This window comes from Xenopus laevis, chromosome 2S, assembly GCF_017654675.1.
Source record: "Xenopus laevis strain J_2021 chromosome 2S, Xenopus_laevis_v10.1, whole genome shotgun sequence".
Taxonomy (NCBI): domain Eukaryota; kingdom Metazoa; phylum Chordata; class Amphibia; order Anura; family Pipidae; genus Xenopus; species Xenopus laevis.
The window spans coordinates 160,272,421-160,291,984 of record NC_054374.1 but is presented as its reverse complement, the minus strand read 5'-3'; the positions used below and the strand labels follow the sequence as shown (position 1 = coordinate 160,291,984).

At 38.3% G+C, this 19,564-nt stretch overlaps 1 protein-coding gene across 1 annotated transcript; it reads right to left on the bottom strand.

Moving 5' to 3' along the window:
* Positions 1-8,192: 8,192 nt before the first annotated feature.
* Positions 8,193-19,234, bottom strand: LOC108710026 (nik-related protein kinase). Its single transcript, XM_041584765.1, has 17 exons — positions 19,172-19,234; positions 14,417-14,503; positions 13,966-14,022; positions 13,475-13,603; positions 13,088-13,198; positions 12,894-12,984; positions 12,662-12,783; positions 12,348-12,380; positions 11,931-11,996; positions 11,665-11,721; positions 11,173-11,301; positions 10,790-10,900; positions 10,595-10,685; positions 10,366-10,484; positions 9,700-9,754; positions 9,350-9,428; positions 8,193-8,471 (listed from the first exon to the last, which is right to left on the bottom strand). The coding sequence occupies exons 1-17, from the start codon at positions 19,232-19,234 to the stop codon at positions 8,279-8,281; spliced, it is 1,593 nt and encodes a 530-aa protein (XP_041440699.1). The 3' UTR covers positions 8,193-8,278.
* Between the last annotated feature and the right edge of the window lie 330 nt (positions 19,235-19,564).

Below are 19,564 nucleotides of genomic sequence, written 5' to 3'. Positions count from 1 at the left end.
ACAGGGGGTCACCATCTTGTAACTTTGTTAAACATCTTTGCAAGACTAAGACTGTGCACATGCTCAGTGTGGTCTGGGCTGCTTAGGGATCGTCATAAACAAAGCTGCTTGAGTTCTGCACGGCTGGGAAGTAAGGCGGGGGCTCCCCCTGCTGTACATAAGTAGGATTGTTTCCCTGCTCAGCAGTTAGGGACTGTCTGACAATTCTTATACACAGCAGTAAATGAAGGGAGAATTTCACTGCATACAGTCAGGTTTCTTATAAAAACGGTACACATTTTTTAAATTAAAGTATATTGGAGATAGGTTTCTTTTTCATTAAAGAAAGTAAAAATTAGATTTTATTTTTTTGCCTTTACATGCCCTTTAAGGTGCCATAGTCTTGATATCACTTAACAGAGTCTATAACCAAACGTAGGGATTCATTTTTGTGTTGAATTTGTTTCATTACACCCCAGTTTGTAACAGAACACTCCTAAGTGCCCCAGTAAAAGAGTAGCTTCTTATAATGGAATTCAAAGATGAGAAATCACTTTCTGCCTTTCATGATGTAATATCCGTAACATTTACTAATGTCATTTACCAGTAAGTAAAAGAATTGGCCAGTGTGTGGGACTCTGCCTGCCCAAAAGCAATCGGGACAAAAATAGGGAAGGTATGAAAATCCTGTAGAACGAGGAGCACAAATGAAGTCTTTGGCCTAAGGTTTTTGTTGGCCCCTGGTTGATCTGCTTGTTTGGCTGTAGGGCTAAAAACACTTAAAAATACCTTGTGCAATTAAAAATCCTTTTACTGCCAGCCAACTCTCTTTGCTTAAAGGGCTTGTTCAGCTTAAAGGGCTTGTTCAGCTTTAAACAAACTTTTAGTATGATGTAGAGAGGGATATTCTGAGACAATTGCAACTGGTTTTCACTTTTTATTATTTGTGTTATTAGGCTTTTTATTCAGCAGTTCTCCAATTTGCAATTACCATAATCTGGTTGCTAGGTCCAAATCACCCTAGCAACCATGCACTGATTTGAATAAGAGACTTTGAATAGGAGAGGGCTGAATAGAAAGATGAGTAATAAAAAGTAACGATACATTTGTAGCCTTACAGAGCATTTGGTTTTTTATTTTGGTGGTTAGAAGAGAACAATAAAATGTAAATGACTCACCGAGTAGTGAATGTGGTCCGGGTGCACCAGCCCCCCAGCGTTAGGGAGCGGTACAGCAAGAAATATGTACAAAAGACAGGGCCGACCAGCACTCAAACGGAGACACAGGACCAGAGAAGCTCGATTACAAAATAATTTTATTTATACAAAGTTAAAAATATATAAATCTGCATCTCCATCCACCCTACGCATTTCGCACCCATTCTGGGCACTTAGTTATGGGCTCCCCATAAAAGTTTTTAAAAAAAATATATTGGCGCCTGGGCCCCCCTTTACAAGTTAAAAAAAACATTGGGACCCCAGAGAGTACTAAAAAACAAAAAAAAAAAAACAAAACTGGGTGCATTGGCCTATAGAGTATTAAAATAATACATTGGTGGCCAGGGGTTTAATTTAAAAAGAAAAAAGCACACACATTGGTGTTGAGTAGAACTGAACTCGTGGCTTCAGGACTTCAATTTCGGCTCATTTTGCAGCTTCGGGAATTCTACTTCGCCTCCGTATGCAAATTAGGGATGGGAAAGGGAAAACATTTTTTACTTCCTTGTATTGTGACAAAAAGTCACGTGATTTCCCTCCCTGCCACTAATTTGCGTATGTAAATTAGGCTTTGGATTGGCCGGGGCAGAAGGCTCTGCACGGGTCTTTCATCTGACCGTTTTTCTCAGGACACTAGGACTTCTCCTTGTTGGTACGAATATATTTAAGATGCTGCTTGTAAAAGTGTGTGCAGGGTAAAAGCTGCAAACAGTGGTTTGTTTTCTGCATTGTGTTTATATGTAATTACTTATATTAATAACCATTTAATAGAGACTTGTGCCAATTGCTTCCAGTTTGAGTAGGAGTATGTGCTTATTGCCAGATGAGAGTGAAAGGGGCAAATCTCATTTAGTTTGGTATGTGGTAGTAGTACTACTATAGTTTATATAAACAAGCTGCTGTATAGCTATGGGGGCAGCCGTTCAAGCACAGGATACACAGTAGATAACAGATAAGTACTACTATAGTTTATATAAACAAGCTGCTGTGTAGCCATGGGGGCAGCCATTCAAGCACGGGATACATAGTAGGTAACAGATAAATACTACTATAGTTTATATAAACAAGCTGCTGTGTAGCCATGGGGGCAGCCATTCAAGCACAGGATACACAGTAGGTAACAGATAAGTACTACTATAGTTTATATAAACAAGCTGCTGTGTAGCCATGGGGGCAGCCATTCAAGCACAGGATACACAGTAGATAACAGATAAGTACTACTATAGTTTTTATAAACAAGCTGCTGTGTAGCCATGGGGGCAGCCATTCAAGCACAGGATACACAGTAGATAACAGATAAGTACTACTATAGTTTATATAAACAAGCTGCTGTGTAGCCATGGGGGCAGCCATTCAAGCACAGGATACACAGTAGATAACAGATAAGTACTACTATAGTTTTTATAAACAAGCTGCTGTGTAGCCATGGGGGCAGCCATTCAAGCACAGGATACACAGTAGATAACAGATAAGTACTACTATAGTTTATATAAACAAGCTGCTGTGTAGCCATGGGGGCAGCCATTCAAGCACAGGATACACAGTAGATAACAGATAAGTACTACTATAGTTTATATAAACAAGCTTCTGTATAGCCATGGGGGCAGCCATTCAAGCACAGGATACACAGTAGATAACAGATAAGTACTACTATAGTTTATATAAACAAGCTGCTGTGTAGCCATGGGGGCAGCCATTCAAGCACAGGATACACAGTAGATAACAGATAAGTACTACTATAGTTTATATAAACAAGCTTCTGTATAGCCATGGGGGCAGCCATTCAAGCACAGGATACACAGTAGATAACAGATAAGTACTACTATAGTTTATATAAACAAGCTGCTGTGTAGCCATGGGGGCAGCCATTCAAGCACAGGATACACAGTAGATAACAGATAAGTACTACTATAGTTTATATAAACAAGCTGCTGTGTAGCCATGGGGGCAGCCATTCAAGCACAGGATACACAGTAGATAACAGATAAGTACTACTATAGTTTATATAAACAAGCTGCTGTGTAGCCATGGGGGCAGCCATAGACATGTCAACCCTAAAACTAATGTGGCATGCCCCTCAAATGGTTAAAAAAAACTTAACACAAAACAGTAGTTAGACCATTTAAAGACAATCCCGCTTTAAAATAGAGAAAACGCCATCTTTTTTTAAAACTTTTATGACTTTCCGGCATACAGGATATGATGTCACTGACATAAGATTAAGGAAGAAGTCGCTCCATCTTTGCAGTTTGCCAGGTCTAAGTGGCAAAGGAAACTGGTGAAAGATGTAACGTTGTGTAAAATTCGCACTTAGTGAATTTGTGGAGTAATGATTGTGCGCCTGAGCGAAAATTTCTCCTGGCAAAAGGGTGTGAAACGGCACTAGTGACGGTCTCTTTCATTATTGAAGTGTCCTCTACTCCTGTTTTACCTGTGTAAATTGGAGATGTCCCTGTGGATGGGAATTCTGGTGATTTTCCAGTAGTGACGGCCACTTAACTCTTTATTAAATCTGCCTCATGACTGGAGTGGAGGAAGCAGTAAGGTTACCAGCTTTTCTGGAAAAAAATTCCAACTGTCCTATATATTTATCTTTTTTCCCTATTTATCAACCATCATTTTTACCGGCCAGGCGGGTAAAATACAGGCCAGATGGCAACCCTAGAAATAGACAGTTTACAGACACTTTTATGAATTTGTCTTTCAAACGACATAAAAACGACATTTAAATGACATTTTGCAAACATTTTAAAAATGAAGTAAAACTCTTCCCCATGTGTCGGCTCAATTCTAACATAATCTGCTCTGTTTTGGTTCAGCCAATCTTCATTTCACACCTCTTGTAGGTGCCCCATTGGGGAATTATTATCATATTAATAGGGATTAGTATTTTATAGTCGGGGTACCAGTTTGTGATAGCCCTATATAGGCATTAAAGCCTCATTAGCAAAACAAGAAAAACACTGATTACATTTAAAAAAAAGTATATTTTATATGTAAAAAGTTTTTAACTCACACTTATTTTACTAGTTTTAGCTTTAATGAATGAGGCAGTTTTAGCAATTTCAGTGACAATCTAAAGGAAAAGTAAAGTTTTAGCAGCATTTTTATGCAAAATAGCATTTTTTTTTTTTAGCATCTATTGCGTTTAGACCCTTATATCTTGTTACAGAAGTGGAATTACACAAACATGTAGGCAGACGTAGAAAGCCCAGGTTATACTGAAGAACGGATGTAGAATTTTCCTAGTTAAAATAAACCCCTCCCCGGAAATTGCAATTTGATGGCTGACTGACAGGTTTAGGAAGAGCTAAAGACAAATTCATAAAGAATGTTGTTCAAATATCGTGTGAAAGACAAAATCTGAAAACTGTCTGTTTAAAAGACAAATTCACAAAAGTGGAGATAGAGGTTTGTGACTTTGGAGTGAAATCTGACATGTTTTATCTCCACTATTATTTTGTCTCAATATCACCACTTTTATGAATTCCCCCCTATATCTTACTGCTCTTGGTACCATTGTCCATTGCTCTCTATGTCTGTATTTGGTGTGCTAGTGCCTCTGCTTCTTACTATATAATGTTCTTTAATTCAGTGAAAGCACACGGGAAAGTTGGGGAGTCCAAAGGTGGTGGCCAAAAGGGGGCATGGGCAAAATTCACAGCACATGCCGCATATACTCTTCACCCTGGCCCCCCAGGTAAAACCATCTTCTGCTGCCTTTGTTCCAACCCTCACACAAGGCCTTCCAGATCCACCTTTTACTCATGTCCTCTACCACAGTTCTGTCACTTCAGCAGTTCAGGGTATAAAAGAGAAGCCAAATACAAACTAAATTTCCAGGTGAAAGTAGGTGATTTATTATTCCTTAATCATAAACCAAACAATAAACCTATCTGGTCCCTCAAACCTTGATAAAAGGCTGAGATGGGGTAATCTATTCAGGGCCACCATCAGGGGGCATAGAGGGTACTGTTATACTGGGCCCGGTCCTAAAGGGGGGCCTGGATGTGCTCCCCTTTTCAAAATAGCCGGGCCCCCCCTTGACAGCACCAAAGTCATGCCGAACCTCTGAAGTCCCAAAGAGTCAAAGTGCAGAAGCCGCAAACTGAGGCAAAGCACAAAGTTGAAGTCCTGAAGCCACAAAAGGAGCCAGAGCTAAAGACCCGAAGCTACGAGTTCAGTTCTACTGAACACCAATGTGTTTTTTTATTTTATTAAAGCCCTAGCCACCAATCTATTATGTTATTACTCAATAGGCCCCTGCCACCAATGTTTTTTTTTTTTTTAAAAAACTGCAATAATGGCCGAGGATACAGGGACAGGTTAATTAAGGTTTTACTTCTAAATTTGAATTTTTGAGTTGGATTTTTGGTGAAACCTCACAAATTGGTGTTGGGAATAATCCAAACTCGAATTTGAGATTTATCATACCTCGACCCTGGGAACAATTTGAATTCGATACTATGCCAACTAAAACCTGCCGAGTTCATGTAGAAGATGTAGTCCAGTGACTCATTTGAAGATGTTAATAGCTTTCCTGACTTTCACGTTTTTTCAGAGAAAAAAAAGCAGTTTCAGTTCTGTCGAATTCGATTCAATGTTTTGGGTTGATAAAATTTGTTCGCGTTTGAGACGTTCATTTTTTTTCATAAATAAGATAGAGTTTCAAGGTCATTGAAGGTTATAAAAAAAACACGCTACCTTTGATAAATATGTCCCTTAGTATGTTATAGAATGGCTAATTCTAAACAACTTTTCAATTGGTCTATTTATTTTTTATAGTTTTTTTAATTATTTGCCTTCTCCTGATTCTTTCCAGCTTTCCAAATGGGGTCACTGACCCCATCTAAAAACACATGCATCTAGACATGTATTGTTATTGTTACTTTTTATTACTCATCTTTCTATTCAGCCCTTTTCCTATTCATATATAGTGATAATGAACATAAACTTGATTATATTCAAAACCATGCAGAATTTTTAATTGTTTGTATTTAGAAAGTTTGTTTTTTTCAGTATAATGAAGCTTCTATTAAATTTTCATTTGCATGAAAGTTCCCCTTTAAGTTAACCTTGTTATGTAATAGAATGTCTAATTCTAAACAACTTTTCAATTGGACTTCATTGTTTGGATTTTTATAGTTTTTTAATGATTTGCCTTCTTCTTCGGACTCTTTCCAGCTTTCAAAAAACAAATGCTCTGTAAGGCTACAAATGTATTGCTATTACTACTTTTTGTTACTCATCTTTCTATTGAGGCCTCTCCTTTTCATATCCCAGTCTCTCATTCAAATCAGTTCATGGTTGCTAGGGTAATTTAGACCTTGGCAACCAGATTGCTTCAGTTGTTTTTTTTTTTTTTTTTACCCATTTCTGGATAAACTAGCAGTTAGACAATATTATTGAGATCTATGTTGGAATGAAAGCCTCTTTTATAGCTCTAGAAGGAATACAATATTGCAGACATTTAACCTGGCTCACTGCTCCAGTACGTGCAGCATTAATAAGGGTATTAGTGACTATTTCACTTGCTGCTAGAAAAGATATTGATGGAACCCACTAAGAGAACCCGAGAATTACCAACAGGACCAGGATGGATAAAACCAACACGTTTATAATCTGACGAACCAGAGTCATATCAGCTTGTCTCTCCTATGTTTTCTTTTAACTACATACTCTTTTTTTGGTTATTTGTATTACTGGCATTAAAAGTTACATTTTAATTTATTGGGGAGTCTCAGAATGATCTAGTGGGAAGGTGTAATTTATGGGACATACTTTTTCTCCATGATAAACCTAAAACCAACACAATAAGACTGTTCATGGGATTGTGTTCATGTCATTAGAACTAATATTAGTTTTCAATCATTTTTATTGGAATTTTTCAAAAGACATTACAGTCATATAAATGACATAACTTACATCAATAACATAAATTTACATAATAAAGAGCAGTTACATAAGGACCTGTTTAAACATCCTACAGAATAGGTCTATAATATTATGGTACGATAACATTATCCACACTTCTAAAATTATATAACGACAGGTAGTCACATTACATCTACTTGTAAATCCTTCTCGAATGGAGCAAATCCTTCTGGAAAATGGGGGATTAAAAGCACCCTACTGAGATTCCAGAAGTCGCATCCATATCATTCTTGTGATGCAATGTAATCTGGAAGTCTGATGGAAGTGATACAAATCCCTTCAAAACAATAATAGATGAATCTGAATAGGATGATATAACAATTCCATCTATTAGAACCACTCAGGGTTGAGTTATTTATCACCAATTATAATTTACCTGCTTTTGTTTTGATTCCCAAATGGAGTTGATCCTCTCAGGAACTGGGGGGTTAAAACCACCCTGCTTAGTTCCTGGGAGTCGCATCCACATTTTACCTATATTGTAGTCCAAGTTTGAGGGTTTTATTGGTGAAAATGTAATATGGGTCATATCAGGAAACTATAGATATGTCTAAATAAAATAAAGTAAAATCTTCCAATAGGAGTCTTCTTTCCATAAAACAACAAAACTTCATTAGAACTAATATTAAAGGGAAGATGAATATGAGCCAACAGTGGGCTTGGAGGTTATTAGGGATGTCTCCCTATTGAAAGAATACACTAGAGGTCAATGTTATTTTAAGATGTTTATTGTTTAGTTTTAAATATCAAATTGATGTTAATCTTCTAAATCTGATGTTTTCAATCTTTTAAAGCTGCCATCGGGACCAATTTAATCTGTAGGGCCCAAAGATGATATTAGGACCCCACAATTGTGCCCCCGTCCCTCCCCCGATGGCTGCTATTTCTTCAGTTCTTCATTCCTAAGGAGAGATTGATCAGTGTTAGTCACGGAGAAGCAGTTTGTACAATACTTCAATCTGTTCTTTTTTTTATAATATTTGCTGCATGTTTTATATCCCATTCCCTTTGCTACTAATTTAAATGTCAGTTACAACTATTAAATAATAACTTTTTCTCCCATCTCATCATGTTTGTCTCTCTCATAGATTTGGCCTAGTTCAGTGACCTCTGCCCTTATACAATCTCAGCCTTTATTATGGGCGGCTTTAGTGGAGTGAATTATAATGAGAATGAGCAGTTCCCTTACATTTCTGCAGGTGCCTTTTGATTAACTTTTTGACACCCCTTTCATTTTGGATGTTGCTAATAAAGGGGTGTGATAGGAGCTGTTCTGCAGACGGCCTCCTTGCTGGGTTTTTCTGCAGACATTCAGATATGAAGAAATGGAATTTGTCACTCCTGGAAAAAAAGAAGAAACATATTAAAATGATAATTGATCATGTTATAGAATAACTAAATTTGCAGAGCTCACACATGTAAAAGACTGTGAATAGAACCAGCACAGCCATGTGCCCTGTATCCCCCATAAGCCTCTATTTTACTGACAGTCCATTTGTTAAACAGTGTGATGATGTCACTCTGCACCCAATCACAACAGAGGCAGACAGAAGCTATTCACAAAGTCAATAGAGGATGAGCCCCTTCCCTTATAATGCTTTAACTGATCTACCTTAGAAAAATAAGTCTATTGTGTTACTTACTAACCCTGAAATATTAGAGTACATTTACCTTTGCCCAGAATACTTTGCCAACATCTTGGGCTGTCTTGTATTGGCTGCCAGATAATAACCCAAGATCTCAAGATAAGCATGAGATTCTGCATCTGAGCATTTAAGAGCTACACATAGCATACTTCACCGTTACCCTTACTTTTCTAATTTATCCATTCTGCATCCTTACTTCATCCCAATTCCCAAGTTTTCTTGACTCTCTTTCCCATTTACGTACCCCTTTACCCCCTGGCAATCCCCACCCTCCCCCCACTTTTTCATTTTCCTGCTCTTTCCCCTCATTACCTTTTCATTTCCCCACCCTCTCCCCTTATTTCCCTCTCATTTCCCCTCTCTCCCCTCATTTCCTATTTATTTCCCCACCCTCTTCCATCATTTCCCCACTCTCTCCCCTCATTTCCTATTTATTTCCCCACCCTCTTCCATCATCTCCCCACCCTCTCCCCTCATTTCCTATTTATTTCCCCACCCTCTTCAATCATTTCCTATTTATTTCCCCACCCTTTCCATCTCACTCTTTTTCTGTTTTAAGTGGAAATGACTCACCATGTGTCCCACAGTAATGTTGGTGCAGGACCGTGCATAATCCTCTTCATTCGTTTATTCTCAGGAAATCTGCTGAATGCTAGGATGTAAGAAAATACAAGATGAAAAATTGATGACTCATGAAAAACAACAAATATTGAAAAAATTTAAATGAACTAAATTTAATTTTTGCTTCTTGATTGCCAATACACTGACAAAATACAAGGATCGGAAACTGGCAAATTCAAATTTTCAAAAAACCAGCCCCATAGCTTTTAATATTTAATAATATTCTGTGTTACAGCATGACACATAAATACCTCTAACCTTTCTACAAACACTATATTACACACACACTGGAGTTTACTTACGATAATATCCTTCCGCCATTTCCAGCGCTGATATCCCCAGTGACCACACATCAGCCTACACATAAAAATATGGGGGGAAAGCAACTATTAGAAAAGAATATACACAGAACACATGGAAAATCCAGTAATAGATCATTCAGATACTTTAGTTCTCTAATTTGCACAGTAAGAAAATATAGTAGAACCTTCATTTTATGTGTTATAGGGACCAGAAAAACGTGTAAAATCCAGCAAAATTCTTTATGCATTATATATTGCTGGGACCACAAAAAAAGTGGGCAAATGCAGAATCAAAAGATGTAAAATTGAGACTTCACTGTAAAATACAAAGCCTGACACTTTGTAAAACATGTCAAGGAGTGAAGTGATGTGACTGTCATCTCTAAAGAATGACCCCAAACACCCCAGGCTGAGTGTGTCCCACAGAGTTAGAAAACCCCATAAAGACCCGAAAATAGTTTGTTTCTAATATTCCTGTGCTCTGCACACTCCTTCCCTTCAGATTCCACCTCTCATATCACAGAAACCACTTTACAGCTTTAGATTCACTGTTATGAGAGGGGTATGTGAAGTGATTGAGTGAAAAAGCACCACAGTTCCCCTTGTGTAAGTTACATACATTATATATAAAGGTAATAAAAAGCAAAAGAGAAGACATCACAGTACCTTGGTGGTATAGTCAACTGTGTTGCTTCCAATATTGGCCATTACTTCTGGAGCCATGTATGGAATAGCTCCAGAAGTAGCGTGGCTCCTCGGTCCCTTGGTGGCAGATGTGAAATCAACTGAAATTATAAGACAAAAGCAGATATTGTAATGTTCATTTGTAAATGGAACCCACCAAAAAACCACCATGAAGATAGAAATAAATCTCCATTTAGTCTGTGTCACTTACTGATCTTTATGTCTCCAGATGATGCCACCATGATGTTGCCAGGCCTCAGGTCGTGATGAATCACCTTGTTTTTATCTAGATGACTCAGGCCCTGCAAAACAAATCAAGCAAAAGTGAAAATCTAAATATTTTTCATGCTATTTAATTAATTAGATTTATGTAGAATAGTACTGAGGAGGTTGACACGAGACATACCTGTAACACCTCCTTGCAGATGTAAGCTATGGTGTTCTCTGGCAAGGATTTCTGCTTCTGACCATTAATGAGCTCTTTCAGTGATGATCCGGTGTAAAGCTCAGTTGAAACCTAAAACACAAACAAACGATGTTTAAAACATAGATTTTTACAAATTTTATTGGAAAGTCTGGGGAAAAACTGTATGGACATAAGTCAGAGATACACGAGCATTCTGGATGTAAATACAATATCTGGTACAACTGAGAACAAAGTGATCCACATGCACCGGACTCTTTCTTACAAAACTAAATCATATTTGCATCCAAAATTCTCGCTTGTATTAGAGCTATTGATTGACATGTTGGTACAAGAATATGTAACGTAAATAAACAACTCCTTACCCATAATCCTTCATAATGGGGCATTTTTTTAGAGGCATGATTGTAGAATGCCCCATAAAAGCCGACAATATTTTTGTGGTCAGGTATGTTTTCGAAGATTCGCATTTTTTTGAGGATTTCCTTTTGCTTCTAGTTTTTAAACAAAAAAAGTAAAGTTAATACAATGGATAAAATGACAATTTCAAACACCCCAACCTAACTTGTCGTTCTGAAAAATAACAGGTTTTTAATACCCCTATGTGAGAACTGCATAATGTGATTGACTCTCAGCGCTTTTATTTTTAAATCTTTTACATTTCTCAGATGAGATTCATTCAATTATTTTTACAGTTACATAAGTAATAGGGGTTCAGGATATTACACTGACTGGTGCAGAAATAAGAACATGCCAATATTTTGTTAGCAAGTTCTCTTTCTACACAAAATCATAATGTAGATGTAACACAAGGCTTATTAGTATCTGATAATAGTAATTGTATCAAGACATGTTACCTTCGTATCCTTAATGATGGTGATGGCCACCTCTTTCTGCTCTTTATGGTGCCATCCCTGCAACAAAGAAAGAAACTCTATGATTATTACTGTGCGGAACATTATGGGAAAGCAAACACCTGTATTGTGTGGATACGGGAAAGTTTATTGGCAGGTTCATGCAAAAAAACACAAAAGGGACAAAACTCTAGAGGGTACAAGCAGCAGAATAAACAGAATCACCCAAACACATAACACAAATTACTCCATTTAAACATTGATCTTACATTATAAATAACACCGAATTCATCCTCTCCGATAGGCTCCCGGGCTTCTACGAATGTCTTGGGCTTCTAAAAAATAAAATTGTGTTAAAAACATGATAAATACAAAAATTAATATAAGGCAATAGGACAAATAAACTTTCCAAAAAGTGAGAAGTACAGGAGGTGTAGGGGGAACTGGGAATTGGTGTATTGGGGGAAGGCCTTGGGCTGGAATATTTAAGTCAAATCATTAAAGTTGAGCTCTTGTATCATGTGGAGGCTTACTTATTAAAAGTCAGATTTTGAGTTTTTTTTAAACCACAACTAAACTCTATAGCATCATTAGAGGTTTTCATGGTTTCTTCACTTACTAACTCTAACATTTTTAGAAAGTTTGAAAAATATAACAAAACTATAAATTTTTCGAGCTTCTCTTACCGGGTATTTCTTTGCAGGTGGATGTTGATTCTCCTGGGGAAGACAAAAATGATTTTTTTTTTAGATCAAGTATTTTTTGATGAACTGCTAAAATTATAATTGAAGGATAAGGAAAGGTAAATTTACTGGGGGGACTCAATATCTGAGGGGACATAGCTCAGCTCACAGAAACCACTTTACAGCTTTAGATTCGCTGTTATGAGAGGGGTATGTGAAGTGAGAGAGTGAAAAAGCACCATAGTCACCTTGTGTGAGCTACATACATTATTTATAAAGGTAACAATAGAACAAAAAGTGAGAAGACATCACAGTACCTTGGTGGTATTTGCAATAGTGTTACTGCCAACATTGGCCTTTAATTCTGGAGCCCTGTATGGAATAGCTTCTCTAAAAGTAGTGGGGCTCCTCAGTCCTATGGTGGCAGAGCTGAAATCTCCTGAAATTATAGGACAAAAGCAGAAATTGTAATATTCATTTATAAATGGGACCCACCAATAAACACCATGAAGATAGAAAAAAATTCTGTTTATTCCAAGCATCACTTACTGAACTTTATGTCTCTAGATGAGTCCACCATGATGTTGTCAGGACTCAGGTGATGATCAATGACCTTGTTTTCATCAAGGTGACTCAGGCCCTGCAAAACCAATAAAGCAAAAGTGAAAATCTAAATATTTTTCATTCTGTTAATGAATTAGATTTATGTAGAATAGTACTGAGGAGGTTCACACCAGACATACCTGTAACACCTCCTTGCAGATGTCATTTTCACTGCTCTCTGGCAAGGATTTCTGCTTCTGGATGTTAGTGAGATCTTCCAGAGAAGCACCGGTGTAAAGCTCAGTTGAAGCCTAAAACACAAACAAAGAACATGTAACACATAGATTTGTGTGGTTTACAATTTTATTGGGAAGTCTGGGGAAAGGCTGTAAGTCAGAAATAGGCCTACACAAGTATTCTGGATGTAAATACAATATCTGGTGCAACTGAGAACAAAGTGGTCCACATTCACCGGACTCTTTCTTACCAAATGGAATCATATTTGCATCCAAAATTCTCGCTTATATTAGAGCTATTGATTGACATGTTGGTGCATGAATGTGTAACGTGAATAAACAACTCCTTACCCACAATCCTTCAAAATGGGGCATTTTTTTAGAGGCAGGATGATAATATGCCCCATGAAAGCCGATGATTTTTCCGTGGCCAGATGTTCTCTCAAGGAAGTCTATTTTCTTGAGGATTTCTTTTTGCTTCTAGTTTTCAACAAAAGAAGTAAAATTAATACAATGGATAAAACGAGAATTTCAAATACCCCAACCTAACTTGTAGTTCTGAAAAATTGGAGCTTTTTAATACCCCTATGTGAGAACTGCATAATATGATTGACTCTCAGCTCTTTTACTTCTTAAATCCCATACATTTCTCAGAAGAGATTCATTCACTTATTTTTACAGTTACATAATTATTAGAGGTCAGGATATTACACTGACTGGTGCAGAAATAAGAACATGCCAATGTTTTGTTAGTAAATTTGCCTTCTACTAAAAATCATAATGTAGATGTAACACAAGGCTTATTAGTATCTGATTATATTAATCGTATCAAGACATGTTACCTCCGAATCCCTAACGATGGTGATGGCCACATCTTTTTGCTGCTTACGGTGCCATCCCTGTAACAAAAGTAGAAAAAGAAATGTAATGATTATTATTGTGCAGAGCATTAGGGGAAACACATAAGGGGGCCCATTTACTTAGCTCGAGTGAAGGAATAGAAGAAAAAATACTTTGAATTTCGAATGGTCGAATATGGCTACTTCGACCATCAAATTGGCTACTTCGACCCTCGACTACTACTAAGACTTTGAATCGAACGATTCAAACTAAAAATCGTTCGACTATTCGATAGTCGAAGTACTGACTCTTTAAAAAATTCTTCGACCCCCTAGTTCGCCACCTAAAACCTACCGAGGCCAATGTTAGCCTATGGGGAAGGTCCCCATAGGCTTCCTAACAATTTTCTGATCAATTTTCTGCTCAAACCATTTTAAAGGCTTTAAGGCCTACCTGTTGTTCCAGGGTTTCCATTTGCTCTTCAGAGGTGTTGGTTGTTTCAGGCTCGCAGGTGTTAGAGCCTGAATCCTCTGGTATCTCCTATTTAGGATAAAGAAAATGTATATTTAGATAAACTGAACCCTTGATTTTAAAGATGAACTGCAACATTCAAATTTCTATATTTGTGTTTCACTTCCTGATGACGGCTTAAGTGAATAGCCGAAACGTTGAAATAAATATTTTTTGATTTTGCACCTTCAAAAGTCCTGTGAGTGCGGTTTTTGTTGCTTTATCTATGATCTATTATAACCAGCACCTAGGCAGTAACAATTGTTATGTGTGCACCAGATCTTGGTCTTCTCTTATATATATATATATATATATATCTCTTATATATAAGTCTTCTCTTATATATATATATATATACTTCAAGAAAGACCAGCAACACCAGGGTTTCTGTGTATCAAAGCAAAAGTGTATTCAAATAATGCATGAATAGGCTATTCATGCATTATTTGAATACACTTTTGCTTTGATACACAGAAACCCTGGTGTTGCTGGTCTTTCTTGAAGTATTCACATTTCTTACCTTGCACCCAGGTAACACGACGTCAGCAGGGTGCTGCCCTAGTGAGGATATATATATATATATATATATATATATATATATATATATATATATATATATACATTATTTTTTTATTATTTTTTTAAATAACTCCCTTTTTCTGTGTAATAATAAAACAGTAGCTTGTACTTGATCCCAAATGAGATATAATTAATCCTTATTGGAGGCAAAACCAGCCTATTGTTTTTTTTTAATGTTTATATGATTTTCTAGTAGACTTAAGGTATGAAGATCCAAATTATGGAAAGACCCATTATCTGGAAAACCCAAAATCCCCTTTTAGTGGGTCCCACCTTCTAGAGTCCACTCCCCAAACCTGAAACCTGGGACTTCTCTAGAGAGCTACACAAGTATATGCATGTTACTAAAGGAAGTGGAAACAAACAACACTGAGGGGGTTATTTATTAAAGTCCGAATACCAAAAAACAGAAACATTTGTATTTTTTTTACTATAAAATCTGAATTTTTAGTGGATTTATTATAGCCTACGGATGGAAAAAGTCTGAGACAATGTACCCCCTACTGTAAATGATAAGGATATATTAGAAGTCACTGAGGGGTTCTGTGACCATATAAAGACACAAGGCTGCAGGCTGAGTTATACAGGGAACTCTGAGTATCACTCATGTATTATAAGGGATAATGTACCCCCTACTGTAAATGATAAGGATATTAGAAGTCACTGAGGGGTTGTTCTGTGACCATATAAAGGCACAAAGCTGCAGGCTGAGTTATACAGGGAACTCTGAGTATCACTCATGTATTATAAGGGATAATGTACCCCCTACTGTAAATGATAAGGATATTAGAAGTTACTGAGGGGTTGTTCTGTGACCATATAAAGGCACAAGGCTGCAGGCTGAGTTATACAGGGAACTCTGAGTATCACTCATGTATTATAAGGGATAATGTACCCCCTAATGTAAATGATAAGGATATTAGAAGTCACTGAGGGGTTGTTCTGTGACCATATAAAGGCACAAGGCTGCAGGCTGAGTTATACAGGGAACTCTGAGTATCACTCATGTATTATAAGGGATAATGTACCCCCTAATGTAAATGATAAGGATATTAGAAGTCACTGAGGGGTTGTTCTGTGACCATATAAAGGCACAAAGCTGCAGGCTGAGTTATACAGGGAACTCTGAGTATCACTCATGTATTATAAGGGATAATGTACCCCCTACTGTAAATGATAAGGATATTAGAAGTCACTGAGGGGTTGTTCTGTGACCATATAAAGGCACAAGGCTGCAGGCTGAGTTATACAGGGAACTCTAAGTATCACTCATGTATTATAAGGGATAATGTACCCCCTACTGTAAATGATAAGGATATTAGAAGCCACTGAGGGGTTGTTCTGTGACCATATAAAGGCACAAGGGTGCAGGCTGAGTTATACAGGGAACTCTGAGTATCACTCATGTATTATATGGGATAATGTACCCCCTACTGTAAATGATAAGGATATTAGAAGCCACTGAGGGGTTGTTCTGTGACCATATAAAGGCACAAGGCTGCAGGCTGAGTTATACAGGAAACTCTGAGTATCAATTATGTATTATAAGGGATAATGTACCCCCTACTGTAAATGATAAGGATATTAGAAGTCACTGAGTGGTTGTTCTGTGACCATATAAAGGCACAAGGCTGCATGCTGAGTTATACAGGGAACTCTGAGTATCACTCATGTATTATAAGGGATAATGTACCCCCTACTGTAAATGATAAGGATATTATAAGTCACTGAGGGGTTGTTCTGTGACCATATAAAGGCACAAGGCTGCAGGTTGAGTTATACAGGGAACTCTTAGTGGAACTCAACTTAGCATGAAGTGAGTTGTGAGTATGTATATAGATACCATACCTGTTCCAGAAAAGCAGAGCACACTGTTCCAGAACCATGTGAAGAGAGGAGAGAAGGCTGATGGACATGAGACACGTGACTGTGGATAAGTGGTGTGACAATATACAAGCAAGACAGTGTTGTCAGTCATTCAACATGGCTGTTCCTCTTATATTTGTTTTATAATATGCCATGTTGCAAGTTTACCAGTAGGTCTTTCCAGTTGACACAAGGTCACCCATTCCCAGTAGAAGAAAAGAGGTTCCAGCTAAATATTGGGAAGGGGTTCGTTACAGTGAGAGCTGTGAAGATGTGGAATTGTCTGGGTTGGATGGTGTTTAGCAAGTGAGGGAATACAGGGATATGGGAGATAGCTCATAGTACAAGTTGATCCAGGGACTGGTCCCATTGCATCTTGGAGTCAGGAAGGAATTTTTCCCCTCTGAGGCAAATTTGAGAGGTTTCACATTGGGTTTTTTGCCTTTCTCTGGTTCAACTGGCAGTTAGGCAGGTTGAAAGAGTTAAAAGGTTGAACTTGATGGACTTGTGTCTTTTCTTGAACTGATTTACTATGTTACTAAGTAGCGAGCAATGTAATAGAAATATATGGATATTTGTGAGGAGCGTGAGAGTGAATTGTTTAAGTATCCTGTTCAGTAATGCCCAACTCATATAGGAAAGGTTCTTCTATTGGTTCAAACAGTACCAGTGAACATACCTTCCAAATGAAGCATGTCGTTAAAGAAAACCAGGTCCAACTTCAAGGAGAAGGCTGATAGTTTCACTGTAACCCAGTGTTATATCCCAGGCTGTTATCAGTTCACCATCTTTATTTCCCACACACAGAGACAAGCTTCCCAGTCTGCTCCCACTATTCCCAAGGCTGCAACATTCTAACATCCTTCAAAAGTAATTAACTTTATAAAACTTAACAAAGCTTAGGCAAATTCACAACACCCAGGTTTGCCTTTTTATATCTATAAATCAACAAAGTAGAATACATTATTGTCCAGATCATAAAGCCATGAGAAGCAAATAAAGGCTTTTTAAACATATTCTTTGATGGTGATGTCGGCTACATTCTGGATACATTATTGTAATGCCAAAACTATTCATGGGATCTACATGCTTAATTTTATAGTACTGAGACAGAGAAAAGCATATTGGCACACATAGGGGCAAATTTACTTAAGGTCGAATATCGAGGTTAATTAACCCTCGATATTCGACTGCCGAATTGAAATCCTTCGACATCGAAGTCGAAGGATTTAGCGCAATTCGTTGGAAAAATCGTTGGATCGAACGATTAAATCCTTCGAATTGATTCGAAGGATTTTAATCCATCGATCAAACGATTTTTCTTCGAGCAAAAAAAGATTGCAAAGCCTATGGGGACCTTCCCCATATGCTAACATTGACTTCGGTAGCTTTTAGGTGGCGAACTAGGGGGTCGAAGTTTTTTTTTAAAGAGACAGTACTTTGACTATCGAATGGTCGAATAGTCGAATGATTTTTAGTTTGAATCGTTCGATTCGAAGTCGTAGTCGAAGGTCGAAGTAGCCCATTCGATGGTCGAAGTAGCCAAAAAAACATTCGAAATTCGTTTTTTTCCCCTCTATTCCTTCACTTGAGCTAAGTAAATGGGCCCCACCACCCTCCTCCATGTGCTTACCTTTTTTCACCTGAGGGGGTCCACAAGGGCAGCAGAGAGGGCCAGTATGCTAGTGCAGAGAGCCTAATTGCGCTCTCTGCGCTAGAAGAGCCGATTTTCCGGTTTGGAAACCAGAAATTCGGCCAGGAACAGCATTTTGCCGCCCCTGGTACTTAGTGGGGTGCAGTAACGTAACTAGAGGGGGGCGGGCCCTGGTGCGTGATGCAATTTTCAGGCCGGATTATAGTGACGCGCAAGCTGCCGGGGGGGCCCTGAGGGGGTGCGGGCCCTGGCCCGCTCGCACCCCCTGCTCCCCCGGTAGTTCCGCCACTGGTGGGGCGCTGCTGCCTGGCTACCTGAGGCAGCCAGGTAGCAGCGCTAGGGATGCACCGAATCCACTATTTTGGAAAGATTCGGCCGAATACCGAACCGAATTTGCATATGCAAATTAGGGGTGGGAAGCGGAAACATTTTTTACTTCCTTGTTTTGTGACAAAAAGTCATGTGATTACCCTCTTCGCCCCTAATTTGCATATGAAAATTAGGATTCGGTTCGACCAGGCTGAATCCAAATCCTGCTGAAAAAGGCCGAATCCCGAACCTAATCCTGGATTCACTGCATCCCTAGTTCTATCACATACACACACACTAGCAGCAATCATGACACTGAGGCCATGTGTGTTGGGTTGATAGGAGCTTGGCATGTTTCCACTACACATAACATCCTTGCAAAGGCGTCAGAACCAGGGGGGCCATGGGGACTCGCCGCTGCATTAAAAGGGCTGAGAAGCTCCCCAATCAAACCCTAGACCACTGTTCTAAAATGGTTTGTTTGGCTGATGTGAGAATGTTGTCAGTAGGTTGTGCTGGAGTCTACACACATGTTCACACACACTGAACGTCCCTGGGCTCGGTGTCTTCTTCCCTCCCAATGCAGCTGTTGTGATGTTCATACTTGTGTAGTGTTTAGTGTAAAGGTGATGTAGAATGTTGGTGACGTGTTGCACAAGACTAATGTTTGGTGTGAAATGGAA